This window comes from Pteropus vampyrus, unplaced genomic scaffold (assembly GCF_000151845.1).
Source record: "Pteropus vampyrus isolate Shadow unplaced genomic scaffold, Pvam_2.0 Scaffold16, whole genome shotgun sequence".
NCBI lineage: Eukaryota > Metazoa > Chordata > Mammalia > Chiroptera > Pteropodidae > Pteropus > Pteropus vampyrus.
Window position 1 is genome coordinate 100581 of NW_011888797.1, and position 16283 is coordinate 116863.

At 33.3% G+C, this 16283-nt stretch overlaps 1 protein-coding gene across 1 annotated transcript in view; it reads left to right on the forward strand.

Moving 5' to 3' along the window:
* The window catches only part of APAF1 (apoptotic peptidase activating factor 1), a gene marked incomplete at its 5' end in the record, with an annotated part of 76048 nt that overhangs the window by 8745 nt on the left and 51020 nt on the right, over positions 1–16283 (forward strand). Inside the window, 11 exons of the mRNA XM_023527445.1 lie at positions 1760–1943; positions 3921–4033; positions 4138–4269; positions 5510–5748; positions 6144–6311; positions 7167–7298; positions 9498–9611; positions 10059–10243; positions 12978–13104; positions 14027–14152; positions 16088–16219. Of these exons, the coding sequence (XP_023383213.1) occupies positions 1760–1943; positions 3921–4033; positions 4138–4269; positions 5510–5748; positions 6144–6311; positions 7167–7298; positions 9498–9611; positions 10059–10243; positions 12978–13104; positions 14027–14152; positions 16088–16219 (1652 nt within the window). The remainder of the gene's footprint in view (positions 1–1759; positions 1944–3920; positions 4034–4137; positions 4270–5509; positions 5749–6143; positions 6312–7166; positions 7299–9497; positions 9612–10058; positions 10244–12977; positions 13105–14026; positions 14153–16087; positions 16220–16283) is intronic.

A 16283-nucleotide genomic window follows, 5' to 3' on the forward strand; every position in this document is an offset into this window, starting at 1 on the left:
TGATTCTTTCCCCGGCTTTGTACAGGCTCAGCATCCCCAGGTCACTTTACATTTTAAAAACAGCCTTATTTCAATAATTAAAATGTCAAGTTCTACGTAATACTTCAAACTTCATTTATATACGGTTTCCCCTTCTTCAGTTGGGCCTGCCTCAGGTTTTGGAAATCTGGAGAAGAGGAGATTCAGATGGACATTGTAGGTGGTTTCCAGCTTTTTCTTGTTGCAAACAATGCTGCAGTGAATATCCTTTTAGAAGATGAATAGTTTAGAAGTTGAACATTGACACTGGAGATTTGAATCCTATCTCTGCTTTATTAGTTGCATAACCTTAGATAAATTACTCAGCCTTTCTATACCTAGGTTTCCTCATCTGTAAAGTGAAGATAATAGTGTCTGCTTCATAGTCTGTTGTGAGGATTAAATACAGATTAATGTGTAGAACTATTAGAATAGTGCTCAAAAATGTCTGTTGTAAATAGATCTTTGAGCGTATATAAAATATTTCTTTTGGATAATTAAGTTTTTAAGATAGTGATTTCTTTCTGTACTTAAGTATTTGTGAATATCAGCAAATAAATTGCCTTTTGATGTAATATAACTCATTTATGTTTGTATCTACTTTTTGCTTTTTCTTACACTTTTACGATCACATAATATAAATATGGTTAATGCCACTGGTATGATCTAATGTTACTATTCATCATATTTTAGACATAAGGACCCCTCTTAAATTTTATTTCTATCTATGTGGAGCTGATCAAGTACAGTGTATGATGGCTTAAGATTTTTGGTTCCTGATAATATATAAGTAAAAATATGTATTTTAACATATGCTATGGCTTAGTCAACAATAATGATGATGATAACAGTTGACAGCGATAATAATGATAATGTCTACTCTTACATAGTGCTTACTAGTTCAAAGCTTAATATTTGTAATAAACTATAGAAATGATCCCTGAAAGTATAGTCTTCAAAGCTTAATATTTGTAAGGGGCTCTCAGAGCCATATTCACCGATAAGTCTGTTATAACTTTATAGTTAACATAGCAAATTCCCATATTTTTTATTATTAATTTCTCAGAGTAAGTCTGAACTAGGTGGGATAAACAGTCTTATCCCAGTATAGTGAAGGAGACTGAGGTTAAGCGATTTACTGAAGATTGTTTAGTTAGTAAGCAGTAGAGCGAGGCTTGAACCTAACTTTTCTCTGTATGAGAACCATGAGTGAGTTACGGGTCCTTAGACTCAGTGGTTCTGTCACAGGTGATTTTGCCCCCTAGTGGACATTTAATAATGTATGGAGACGTTGTTGGTTGTCATAACTAGGGAGGGGGACGGCTACCAGCATCTAGTAGATAGAAGCCAGGGAGGCTCTTAAATATCCTACAGTGAACAGGACAGCCTTCCACTGCAATAAATTATCTGGCTCCAGCCGTGCAGAGTGCTTAGGTTGAGAAACTGTACTGTACAGTGGTGATTGATGACACAGGACAAAGATTGTGAAATTTTGTTTGGTAAGATGGTATTGATAAAAAGCAGATTAATCCAAACTCCAATTTATTTGTATCTTTAACTTTTCTTAGAATCAGGTTATAAAGATCGATAATACCCTACAAGTAAGAATTGTATCTTGAATCAAGAAAAGTCGAAGATGTGATGAGATCAAAGATTGGAACAGATCTGCTTATCTGTAAAAATCTTTCGAAGAAGGACTCCTGTTCAGAGGCCTTAAGTTTATTATTCTTTTCCTCACCAGGTTGTTTCCCAGGGGGTGTGCATTGGGTTTCAGTTGGGAAACAAGACAAATCTGGGCTTCTGATGAAACTGCAGAATCTTTGTACACGATTGGATCAGGATGAGAGCTTCTCCCAGAGGCTTCCACTTAATATCGAAGAGGCTAAAGACCGTCTTCGCATCCTGATGCTCCGCAAACACCCAAGGTACAGATGGTCATATTGATATATGAATTCTCATTGAGACTTAACTACTGACATCTTGAGAACATTATGCCCTTTTCTTGCTGTTCGGTAGTGTCTAAGAAGAAACCATTGCTTTGCTGCTGTTCTCTCTCTTGTATTAAAAAAAAAAAATTGGCTGCCACTGGCCTAAACTTGCTACTTTTCTTTGCATCCTACCTACCACATCGTCTCTTATATACCATTGTAGGCTCTCAGGAAGTAGTTCTTAAGCAGGTGAGTTGGTGAGTGGTCTTGGCTAGAAAATGCAAGTTTTTTTTTTTACCACGAATCCATTATTTCTAATGGATTAATGTAGAACAAGAGACAGAATAAATGTAGGGCAACGAGTCAGAAAGGATTATTTAATGGAAACCTTTTATTGTGTTGTCTTAGTTTTTAGGTATACATGTAACTTTTATGCTTCCATGTACTTTAGGAGTTTGTTGTATTTGTTTATTTTATTCATTCAATAAATAAATACAGTTATAATTATGTGCTAGGCACTGTTTTCAGCTGTTTCACTATTTTCATTAGCTAGAAGGGAGACAGCAGTTTAATTGCTGCTTTCGTTAAGAGGATAACTTAGGATTCAATCAACAGTTGGATTTCCATGATCTAGTGGCCATTCTTTTCATTCGCTCATTTAGCTGGCGAGTGTTGTGCCTGGGTCAGTGCTGCAAGTACAGGGATGATAAAGCATTCCTTGGGAACATAGCAGTAAAGTAGGCAAGAATTGAGTAATGGCATTGAAGTTTTTAAATGCCCCAGTGCCCCTGATGATGTAGTATACTGTCATATGTGACAATGGCAGAGAATGGCAGTGATTCTCAAATTAGTAAGGGAATTAATATCACAATATTGGGTGAGAAGAGTCATTTTTGGAAAAAGCCTCCTAGATGATTATGATGGACATTCACTACAGAGGGCAAGATCCCTTCTCTCTGGCTTCTTTCTCCTCCAGATCCCTCCATTATCCTTTTTCTCCATGATGGTCACTGGTATCTATTTTTCTAGAGGAAGTAGAATTGAGACTACTAATCATTAACTCTTTTCTTGCTCAGTAACTTCTCTCTTACTTCATTTCTTTGCAAAAATAAAAATGATTCTATTTAGGAAAATATTGTAACTACTCAGATCTGTCAGATCATGGCTTATAATGAGTCATTTGTTTTTTTCTCAGTATCATTTTGTTTTATGCTTTTCCAATTTTTCTAACCTGTATATGTACCTATAGGGGTTTTGTTGTTGTTGTTGTTATATTGTGCAGAAGTAATGTGCCATTTGGATAAAAACTCTAGAGTATAATTATGCTATCAGGTTTTAGTTGTATTTTTTTCTCCATTTGTTCTGGTAAGTTTAAAAACATTTTTGGAGAGACCATTCAGGAATTGGCACAGAAGTTCTTTATCCTTATGAATAAACAAACTGATTTCTTGGATGGAAAACACTCCAGTAGTATACCAAACGAAAAGTAATATTCTTGCTAGTGCTTTATATTCGGTTGGAACATATGAAAGTGCTAGTTTTGTAGGTAAAAAAATGGTCAAATATCATCATTGTTATAAGAGTTGTTCTAATTTTAACCTGAGCCCAATTCTCATTCAGTTTTGGTGCTTAAAGACTGAATTGGAAAAATCCCATTACATGGATAGTTCTTTTTAGGTACCAGATAGTTGATTTCTAATAGTTACATGGTATACACAGCCCTCTGTTAATTTTTCCCTTAACTTTAATATACATTGATTTGGCGTGGGAAGAGAGAGAAGGCTCTAATTCTTTTTCCTTATTTAGATCAGTATATTGTGAAAGGTATATCGCAAAGAAGAGAGAAAGAACCATGAGACATCTATTCTTTCTTTTTTTATTTTGTAAATTTTTAAAATACTGGTGGTATTTTCCTTTTTTAAAAGAAGCTTACAATAAATGTCATTGGTGACTCAATACAGTTCTTTTATTTAGGTCTCTGTTGATCTTGGATGATATTTGGGATCCTTGGGTGTTAAAAGCTTTTGACAATCAATGTCAGATTCTTCTTACAACCAGAGACAAAAGTGTCACAGATTCGGTAATGGGTAAGGATTATTAATTTGCTTTTTCGTACCTTTCTGTTTTAATTCAATTACATTGAAATATGTGGCATACCAAATTACTTACTGTATTTTATGATTTTTTTCAGGTCCTAAGTATGTAGTCCCCGTGGAGAGTGACTTAGGAAAAGAAAAAGGACTTGAAATTTTATCTCTTTTTGTTAATATGAAGAAAGCAGATTTGCCGGAACAAGCTCATAATATTATAAAACAGTGTCAAGGTAATTATTTATTTTGTGTATGAAAGGGTTATAGAGATATTAATTTACCCTTTTGTAAGTTAAGCTAATGAACATGACAGTTTAGCACATGAACATCCAAAAACGTATTAGAATATTTAGTATTTTTGGTTCTTCTCTGATACCTTAAATGTATAATGATATTTTAGTAGTCAGTCATTCATTAAGATAATATTTAATGAATACCCACAATATGTTAGCAGGAAGAATGATATGAAAAATTTTTGTCGAGATTTTATAAAAATAGCGTTCTATTTTGATAGTGAAAACTGGTGTTATCTTCTTAATTTCCATTATTTATTAGTGAAGTTAAACTTTTTACTTATTTATTGAATATTTGCATCTTAAGCAATTATCCTTGACTCACTTTTTTTTTTTGTGATATAAGTATTTTTAATTGACTTTGAGGTACTCAAACTATTGAAGCTATTAGCCCGCCCTTTGTCATGTTTTTGCAAATATTTTTCTCCAGTTTTTTGTCTGTCTTTTGATTTCATTTGTAGTATTTATTGACATATAGAAATTAAACATTTTATATAGTTAAATCCATCAGTACTTAATATTATTTCCATCATTGTTAATGCTTGGAAATACCTTCTTTTTTTTTCTGCCATCGAATAGATACTTGGTTTTGAGTTAATTGACTTTTTAAAAAAAATCTTAAACTTAGAAAAAATATTCGATTTGTATTGATGATAAAGCTGATAAATGTCTACTTTAAAGCACTTAAAAATGTATGAAACTGTAAAGAAAAAATAGAAATGATCCATAATCTGATAATATTAGTATCATGAGAATATTCCAGTCTTTTAGTACATATAAAACTTTGAAAAAAATATTGAGATTATAATGTGGTGTATATAATTTTGAACCTTGTCCTTTTAATATAACAAATCTAGAACCTTTTCCCATGTCATTAAATATCTTTTGAAAAAATTTACCAGAGGCATAATATTGTGATATAATTTACTTTAGTCATTTCTGTTATTGTCTAAGATTTTTCACTGTTTTAAATAATGCTGTGATGAATATTCTGAAATGAAATATTTCTTATTTCTGATGACTTCTTTAGAATGAATACCTAAAGTTGAATCTAAGAGGTATAAATATTTTAAGCCTTTGGATAACATGCAACAGAAATTATTTCTTAAGAATAAATTGATTCTTAGTGGTATTTCTGAAATGAGACAGTATTTATGCAGTGACTTTGTTTCTTCTTTAGGTTCTCCTCTTGTAGTGTCTTTAATTGGTGCACTTTTACGTGATTTTCCCAGCCGCTGGGAGTACTACCTCAGGCAACTTCAGAATAAGCAATTTAAGAGGATAAGGAAATCTTCATCTTATGCTTATGAGGCTCTGGATGAAGCCATGTCTATAAGTGTTGAAATGCTCAGAGAAGACATCAAAGATTATTACACAGATCTTTCTATTTTTCAGAAGGATGTCAAGGTACCAACAAAGGTAATAGAAGGACCATCAATCTTTACCACTGGTTATTTACAGCATGTGACCTCTGAGAATATTGTACTGAGAATATTGTTGTTACATAGGATATTGGACAGATAAGACCCTGTGACTGAGGTGGTGGATTGGAAGGTTCAGAAGCCCCTCTCTCAGTCTCCATCAAAACTTTTGTGTTGAGCTTGGACAAGTTACCTATTTTCATTGGTTCTAGTGAACTGGAGAAGCATCTGACTTCTTTCTCTTTTCTGTCTTAATGGTTGAGCTTCTTAATATGAAATGGAGAGATTCTTATTCAGGACTTTAAGATATGATTTTTTTGTGTGTTAACACCTTGTCTGCAATCCTGATCATTGTACTTTTGTGGCACATTAAATGCTTAAAATAATTCCTAGGTGCTATGTATTCTCTGGGACATGGAAACTGAAGAAGTTGAAGACATACTGCAGGAGTTTGTTAATAAATCTCTATTATTCTGTGATCGGAATGGAAACTCATTTCGTTATTATTTACATGATCTTCAAGTAGATTTCCTTACAGAGAAGAATCGTGACCAGCTTCAGGTATTTGCACCTCTGTACATTCTTTTTGTTTGTTTTTAAACTTTTTATTTTGCAATAATTTTAGACTTACAGAAGAGTTGCAAAATAGTACTGTTTCTATGCATATACCCTCCCCCCCAGCTTCCCCCAGTGGTAAATTCTTATATAACTATAATATATTATCAAAGCCAGAAAATTAACATTGATACAATACTATTTACTACTCCACAGACTTTCCTTGAATTTCACCAGCTTTCCCACTAATGTCCTTCTTGTGGTCCAGGTCCAATTCAGGATCTCATATTGCATTATAATTGTCATGTTTCCTTGGTTTTCTCAAATCTATGAAAATTCCTTAGCTTTCTTTATCTTTCATAGTCAGTTTTAAGGAATACTAGCTAGTGATTTTGTACATTGTCCCTTAGTTTGGGTTTATCTGATGTTTTCTCCTGACTAGATTAGGGATATATTTTTTTGGCAGGCATACCACAGAAGTAATATTGTGTCCTTGGAGCATCATGAGATATATGTGTTGTTATCTCTTACTATCAGCGATGCTAACACTGATCACTTGATTAAAGTGCTATCTACTAGTTTCTCCACTGTAAAATCACTGTTTTTTTCCTTTTGTAATTTCTTTGTTTTCATGTGCACATTTTTAATGAGATATCATTTTATTACTATTTTATTGTATCCTTTTTTTCTGTTGTAAATTTGGTTTTCTCATTCCTTAAATATATTCTTCCTTTCATAATTAATAAGTATATTGTGGAGAGATTCTCTGTACATTCTTTAAAAGCTTTGGAAGCTGGAGTTACTGTGATGTTTAGTTATGAAATTGTTTCTGTCCTCTGAACTGTTTCGTTTGGGTTTCAGGATCTACATAAGAAAGTAATCACTCAGTTCCAGAGATATTACCAGCCACATACTCTTTCACTAGACCAGGAAGACTGCATGTACTGGTATAGTTTTCTGACCTATCACATGGCCAGTGCCAATATGCACAAAGTAAGATGACCCGTTTAAAAATTACTTTCTTTCTTTTATCTCATTTGTGTTTTGTCCTGTGCTTAGTAAAAGTAGAATTAGAGACTGTCAGTATTTTTGTTTCTGTTACTGTTTTTACCAGCAGCGATTTAACAAGTTACCTTAGTAACCGTAGTAAATGAACCACCTAAAAATTCACTCTCTTCTTACCAGAAGCTTTCTTTTATAGGAGGTATGAATTTATTTTTAAGTTTTGTGAGGAAACAGAGGGTGGGGAAGTATATTCATTCATTCATTCATTCATTCATTCAGTAAATATTTATCGAGTATTCGTTATGTACTGGTATTGTTCTTCATTATGAGGATATGCCACAGGCACAAAGTCCCTGCTGTCACTGAGCTTACATTCTGCAGGAAACTGACAGTGGACAAATAAATTTATACTATGTTAGGGTTAGTAAGTGCTCAGAAGAAGAAAAAAGCATGGAAGGAGAAAGAGAGTGATGCTATAGGGGTATAATCATCATGTGCTGATGGATTTGATGTGCATTAGAAGAGAAAGAGTCAAAGATGACTCCATGCTTGTGCAATGGAAAGATCAGAGTCGCTTTGATGGGGATGGGGATGTCTGTGGGTAGGACAGATATTTCGGGGGGGAGGGTGGTGAAGGGAAGGTTAGGAACTCATTTTGAGTATTAAATCTGATATACATATTTGGATATCTAACTGGAATTATTGAGTACATAATTGGATATATGAATCTAGATTTCTGGGGAAGATGATGGACTAAAGATAAAATTTGGGAATCATCTGCACATATATGATATTCAAAGACTTAACTACCAACTAACTATTAAAAATGTTGATATTTTGGAAAACTATATGTACTTGAAGTAATTTTTCTGTGCTTAGGTACATTTTCTCTTGGTTACAAAAATGGTGGTGTAGCCTGATTTTTTTCCCTACTATAGTTTATGTTTAAGTGAAATTACTGGGTCAATGCATTGTTTTAAAAAACCTTTGATGTGTATGATAGTGTGGAAGGATTCAGTTTCTTCTCATTTGTTTAATGATGTTTTATTTTTTGCTGATGATTGAAGATGATGGTATATTTCATTGGAAAAAATTAGAAAAACTAGAAGAAAAGGAAGATCACAACATTGCTGATGCTTTTGTGGATACTTTTGTAGATCATTTTGTTGCTCAGATATATACACTCGTCCTTTAAAACCAAACAGACCATAATAGAAATAAGAGTTTTATATCTTGTTTTTTTCCATTTAATTGTATTTCATAGCCATATTTTTATGTCACTTTATAAAGAAAGATGTGATTATTAAAGCTACATACCATTTCATTGTATAGCTATGTTATGATTGATTATGGACAGAATGCAAAAGCTCATTCTGATTATTTTCTTAGAACACATATTTATAAGTGTAATTTCTGGATCAAATAGTATATATAGTTTGAATTTTAATACAGATTGCCAAACTGCCCTCTAGAAGGGTTGCTCTGATTTACATCACTACCACTGTGTATGAGTGTTCCTTTCCTCTGATTCCAGTCAATAGGCTTATCACTCCTTTTAGTCTTTAGAAATCTGATATTAAAAATAGTAAATCTTTGTTGTTTTACTCTGATTACTGGTGAGGTTTTTGGCCATTGGTACTTTTTATTTTGTGAATTGGTTCTCATCTATTGCCTTTTCCATTTTTATTTTGGGGGTTATCTTTTTCTTTTTTTTTTTTTTTGAATTTTCTATAAAAAAGAATATTAAGCCCTCATCTAGCATATGTGTTGTAAATATTTTTTTCTGGTTTATTTTTTGTCTTAAATTTTATTTAGATTGTTTTCTACTATAGTGAAGATTTGAGTTTTTATGTAGTTAAATGCATCATTATTTTTCTTTTTGGTGTTTGGCTTTGGTGTCATTTTACAAAAATTTCCTTCACTCCAGGGTTACAAAAATATTTCCCTGTACCTTCTAGTATTTTTTTGAAGTTTTCTATTTTATATTTAAGTTTTTAATCCAACTAAAATTTATTTTGAGTTAAGATGTAACGTCCACAATATGTTCATTTTCAGTAGCTTCTTTTTTGTCCTTAAATTTGAGATACCCACTAAGTTGCTCTCAGTAGTGTTAGAATAATGGTGGTAGACTTAAAATTCTTTGATCTCTTTGACAGGACTCCTGATCTTATTTATTTATTTTTAAAGGAACTTTGTGCTTTAATGTTTGCCCTGGATTGGATTAAAGCAAAAACGGAATTTGCAGGCCCTGCTCATCTGATTCATGAATTTGTGGAATACAGGCATATACTGGATGAAAAGGTATATATTAATGTGGGAAAAAAGTCCTTAAAGGATATGCTTTTTGACATTAAGTTCTAGGTTTAATAGTGCAAACAAGCAGAATAGAAGGGGCAAAGAGAGATAATTCTCTTATTTTGATCTTTGATTATTCTAATCATTTTGTTCCTAGCCTACTGGGAATGTGGATAGGATTAAAGTTTGAAAGTTGAGAAACTAAAATGTTCAGTGGCTTTTTTTTAAAAAAAGAATTTGTTAAGAAAGTAGTGCTTTGATAATGAGATTTTTACTTCATGTTTAAAAGTCTGAAGAGGGTCACTGTATTTTTGTTACCTAATGGTCGGCTATTTAATTTTAGCTCATATAGAGAATCTCATTTAAGCCTTTAAAGTGACAAGATCACAGAAACAGAAAAATGTCAGATCTTGGCTCTGGTTATGTTTCTAAGAGATTTTAGTTTATTCATAGGATTGTGCAGTCTGTGAGAATTTCCAGGAGTTTTTATCTTTAAATGGACATCTTCTTGGACGACAGCCATTTCCTAATATTGTACAACTGGGTCTCTGTGAACCTGAAACTTCAGAAGTTTATCAGCAAGCTAAGCTGAAGGCCAAGCAGGAGGTCGATAACGGAATGCTTTACCTGGAGTGGATGTAAGTAGGTTAGAAAGAACCCAAGGGAGCAGAGTGCTAATGATATCATTATTTTTTCAGCTAGTGAATAAGTTCGCACCAGGAAGATTTAACTACAGTTTTTGGAAAGGGCTGGAACTTTTAATAAGCATTCTTACTTATTACAGAGTTCTAGAGAAGTAAGCATAGGAGAAATATATGTTTCAAAGAATCCATAGAAATAGATGCTTGCCTGTGTGACATTTTGACAAATCATCCTAAATATTAACACCAGATGCTTTACCTACTGTATGTAACACAATAAGTAGTGAAGAGCGTGGGCTTCGAAGTGACAAACCTAGGTTTGAAACTCAGTTCTAAAACCTAATGTTTTGTGATTTTGAACAAGTTATAGATAGGTTACTTTCCTTCCTCATACCTAAAACAGAGATAACAGTCCTTCGAGGTAAGCACTATTTTTGTGAAGATTTAAATGAGATATTGGATGTAAAGTGATTAGTGCTTTTCTTGCACAAGACCTTATTAAACTTCCACTGAATTATGATTCTTCTAACTTCTAAAAGAGGCCATTCAGTTTTGCTCTTACATTAATCTTATCAATTAGTAAAAGGATAGCTAAGCTACCATCTTTTTAATGCCCGTTATATAGAATATGCTCACATATGTTACTCATTTTATCTTCAAAACAACCTTATAAGGTAAATATTATTTGCCCTGTTTTACAAATGAGAAAATTGAGGCACAGAGGGATTGAGACTTAATTAAGCTCATGCAGCTCGCTGAGTGGGATTTAAACTCTGGGTCTGTGTAGCTTGATTTTCCATACTTCTTCTATATGACATGCTTCTCTTATAGCAGAAATAATAAATATGAATGTTACCTAATGGTCGGCTATTTAATTTGTCTTTTCACATATATGATATATATCTGAATCGAACTCTAGGTTGATGTCTGTGATTTTATAGCCCTGGACCCTCTTTCCAAATGAGTCAGGTTGCCACGGGTGATTCCCCTAATTCAGTTTAGTTCAACAGACATTTGAATTTCTCTAATGTGCTAAGCACTCTTAATAAGTGCTTAGAACAGTGGAAAATGCTGTTTTAGATCATAAGAAGTTTTCAGTAAATATTAGTTGTTATTAAGAATAGCATTTAGCATATTGTCAGGTCCACATAGTTGATATTCAATAGAAATTTGTGGGAGATTGACTGAATTCATGTTTTAGTGGCTGAAATAGAATTTTAAGGCTTGGTTTTGTAATCAGATCGACATAGGTTTAGTTCTCTTATGAATTGTTGTTTGTTGTTTTTACATTTTCGTACATATTTCTTTTTTTTCCATTTCATCAACTACATTTCAACCTGTGATGTACTTTCATAGAATGGTTAGTCATTCATAGCTGTATTTTTAACTGAGTTTGACAAAGTCATTTTCAAAGAATGCTTTGTTTTTCAGGACTATAAGTCCTCTATTTTTTAATGTAGAAAGGTTTACGTTGGTAAAGCTTAATTTAACTGAGTTTCAGCTTTCAAATTATTTTTTCATGCATTCATTTATTTGTCGAATACTTTTAGCCGTCTACTAATATGCCCATCATTGCAACAGATCACTTTCCAAGCTTTGTTTGGGGAGTTGAATATATAGATCAAGGGGAAAGAAAGAGTATTTTCTTAATCTAATGCTCTCAACTTTGCTGGTAACTTACCTGTTTTACTTCCAGGTTCTCATCATTATAGTTCCTATGTTATAGCTGTTTGTTTCATCACTTCTAGTAAGGTTTATATGCTATCAAAGCAAGATCTAGGTCTGTTTTACCTTCGAGTTCCTTTTTTTCATTTGGTCTGTCTTGTGTGTGGTTAATTTTTTAAACAAATAACAGCATTGGCATCTTTATGTGCCAAGCACTATATTTAGAGGTGGTATCATTACTTGCATTTTACATACGAGGAAATGAAACTTAATAGGTTAAGTAATTTGCTTAAGGTTATACACCTAATAAGTAATGGAAGTGGGGTTGCCCTTTAGGTTTATCTGACTCCTAACTTTGACTCTTCAATTAAGCATGATACCATTTAACGTATTTACTTATACCCTAAGTGACCAACACTGTGAAATTCTGACACTGTTCTAATTCTTGCCCCATTTAAGTGTACAGCACATTTCTTTACCCTTTGGCCCATCAGAAATAATATAAAATTTATACTAGTGGAATAGTATTCAGTAGATTAAGATACAAGGAAAATGACATTGCTTTTTCTTTATTCTGTGTATCTGAATAATTGTAGTTAGAGAAGAACAGTTTTAAACTACGTTATCATAATGATGAGTGTAGTGTCATACTTCAGTTAGGAAACGAGCTTCATTTTGTTATGTCTTTTTTCCTTTTAAAAAATATGGAGTTTTTTTTCTGGAGTGTATCCTTATATAATGTTTTCTTTGCACATATTATTAATGTGTCAAAGGAAAATAGAAAGCGTTGTGTATTTGATTAACTAAATTTCTTCCAACTCAGTGACATTTGTAACAAATGACAGGTTGCTTAAGATAGGGTAGCATTTCTCTTAAAATGCCAGTCTTTTTATAGCATGCTTTCTTTAGGTGATCTATGCTGTCATTTACATGTTGGTAATTTAATTTGAAGAATTTTGTATTTTGGGGAACATAAGTATGTTAAATGACAGTTTGTTACTGAAAGAAAATAAATTGCTTTTACTCTCATTTATTGGGTTTCTGTTCATTTTTTCCTTGCATTTAGAAACAAAAAAAACATCAAGAATCTCTCCCGCTTAGTTGTCCGCCCCCATACAGATGCTGTTTACCATGCTTGCTTTTCTGAGAATGGTCAAAGAATAGCTTCTTGTGGAGCTGATAAAACTTTACAGGTAAATTTGTAATAGGCATGTACCCAATACTGTGCATATTGGAACATATAAATCCTAAAATTCAAGAAAATTGTACATTAGAAATAGAGAAATTAAAATCTCTTGAACATTTTATGAAAGCTTTTTCTAGAGTTTTGAAAGATATGGTCGTGTTTTTTTATAATTCTAAATTTGCCAAGTGACATAGAAGTACCTTTTACCCTGCCAGTTCGTTTCCATCATCCATGTGCCATCTAAGGGTAATGAGGAAATGACAATTGTTAAAAGACTGAAGGACTTCAGTGAATAGGGCTCTGATTAAAAAAACAGTGATTAAATAAATAGACCTATTTTATCACCAGGCCAGGCATAGATTTCTGACTATAAATAGGAATTGGACTAGATTATTTCCTAAGGTGCTTGAATTTCCTTTAAGTTCTCATTTGTTTTCTGGAAACATGAGTGAGTACTTTTCTTTAAACTTGTGCTCTATGTTTTGGTTTTGAAGGAATCGGGATCAGATTAGTTAAAACTTTTATATTTAGCATAACTAGTCTTTACAAGATTATGACTATAAATCTTATTTTTAGATGTGTACTTTATTACTAATTTTATTAACTGTGGCTTTTCAGCCCCAAGAAGAAAGCATATTGCATGATATGTTTTCTATTTGTTAAGAATTTGCCAAACAGTTCTCAAGAACTGGAGCTATACTCTGTCAGTTCTTTTTATTGATACTACAAACATTTAACAGTGGCTAGTTCTCTATTTATGTTAAAATATACAAATTCTGACAGAAATTTTGATTTTTGGAGTGATCTTGCCAAGGTTTGTTTCTGTTGCAAAATACAGTGGTTAAGATCTTTTAAGGAGAGAATTTTATTGACTAATGGCTCATGGTTAAGTGGTATGTAGTAAAAAGATTTTATTGTTGCTTGTGTAGGTGTTCAAAGCTGAAACAGGAGAGAAACTTCTAGAAATCAGGGCCCATGAAGATGAAGTGCTTTGCTGTGCATTCTCTACAGATGACAGATTTATAGCAACCTGCTCAGTCGATAAAAAAGTGAAGGTAAGGAAACATTTTCTTCTTAAGTTGTAATCACCACAGAATTCATTTTCTTTTTCTATAATAGAGGGGCTAGGGTAAGTAGGGTTAAAGGACTCTTGCCTGTTGAGTTACTAACTTGAGGCAAACTAGTTTTTATCCATTGTAAATTAATGCTATCTGAAAACCATTTATTTTTAAGTACCAGCAAAAATGCCTAGGATGATCAGCCTGAGATATTTACCAGGCAGCTGAGAAAAGCAATTATAAATTAATAAATTTTGCCTGCCGTTTTATTGACTGGTCTGTGGGTTAAATATCAGTTGAAATCTTTGAGTGCACTGTGATTAGAAGTGTTACTGCATGAAATTATTGTCTGAGGTTGGATTCTGTTGTAAAATATATAATTTGTGAAATGCAACCCATATTTTTTTACCTTTATGAACTGGCTTATTTTCAGTGCAAAACCAGATGGATGAACAAACTAATTAATTAAGTTGCTGGTCTAAAAAGTATATAGAGAAAGACTTAAAGACAAATTTTTATCTTTCTTAATTTTTCTCATCTCTTATCCCTAAATTTGGCTTTTAGCCAGAGCATTTATGCAGAATATAAGAGATACTGAAGTCTAGGGGAATGTTTTATCTGATAAGTGGAGGGGGGACCTCACTTTGGGCTTTCTTCAAAGGGGTTGTGGAGTGCCGAATCTGCTTAGGTGGGGTGGGCCTTAGTGAACGAGGGAGCAAGAAAGTTGGCTTGGGAGTTTTCCTGGAGTTTGAAGAGGGCTCTGGAGTATCCAGACTAAATTAAGACCTTGGAAAAATCTACTTCTTGATTGATTGGACTCCCTACAACCAACCAGTTAACTCACTCTGTACCTTCTACTCTAAGACAGACCTGGAGTTGGCCACTCTGAGCAGTTCCAGAGTCAAAGCTTGTGTAGTAAAAGGAAATAATACCAAGTTCCTGTTCTAAGAATTCAAAATGTAAAGCAAGAGGCAGAAATTAGAAGAACTTCAAAATAAAAGAAACTCTCTGGACCTCTGGGGAATGCTTTGATAAGATAACAAAGAAAATGCTGTGGGAGGGACATTAGTACCTCTGAGAAGTCCAGAGCCCAGTGAAAATTCATTAGGTAATTCATTTCTCTTGTTTATTGTTAGATGGAATAGACTGCTTAGCTGTCTTACAGAGTAATTAGAATGTTGATTACTTTTTATTGTGAACTTAATACTGCACAAGGCTTTATACGACACAGTTTCTTAGATACATTACCAATTTCACACTACAACTTGCAAAGTAAGTATTTTTAGGATGAGGAAACAGGTTCAGAGAAGTCATTTGCTCAAGCTCGTATTAATAACTAACAGCCTGTGTTGAAAGCTAGGTTCCCTCAGAATCTGGAGACTTTATTTTTTCACTGAGCCATGTGTCTTTACTCGCTCATTGGTACCTTGAAGTCAGCAGAACACTTATGTCATGTATCTCATTTCGTACCATGCATATGTAGGACAGGGATACGTATCCTCATTTTACAGAGGAGAGAACTGAGATTTAGATAAATTAAGGACTTGACCAGGGACATACAAATTATAAATGGTAGAGCCAGATCTTAGACTTCATCCTTCCCATCTGAAGTCCATTATTCCATCATCTTTATAGCACTTCTCTGTCTGTTTTCATTCATATGAACATGTGAAATCTTGCCCTAGAAGAATGTAATGTTTTCTTGAGATTCTAATTACACCATAGAGAGAGACACGTATTGACTTGCATGTAATTTTTTTAAAAAGCATCCTGGCAAAATACATATTTTAGGGAAGAAGGAGGCATTCGTCATGTCCGACTAGGAAAATCTGGCAGGTAGGATGGATAGCATCCTCAAAGCAGCTCACATTTGTTTTGCTTTATTTGAAAATAAATGGTAGTTGTAAATTTTATTTTTTCTATTGTGCTTAGATTTGGGATTCTATGACTGGGAAACTAGTACATACCTATGATGAGCACTCAGAGCAAGTCAATTGCTGCCAATTCACCAACAACAGTCATCACCTTCTCTTAGCCACTGGGTCAAGTGACTGCTTCCTCAAAGTAAGTGTGGATAATGAAAATTATGTAGATAAAGTTGTAGACACATCAGAACATCTCTTTTGAT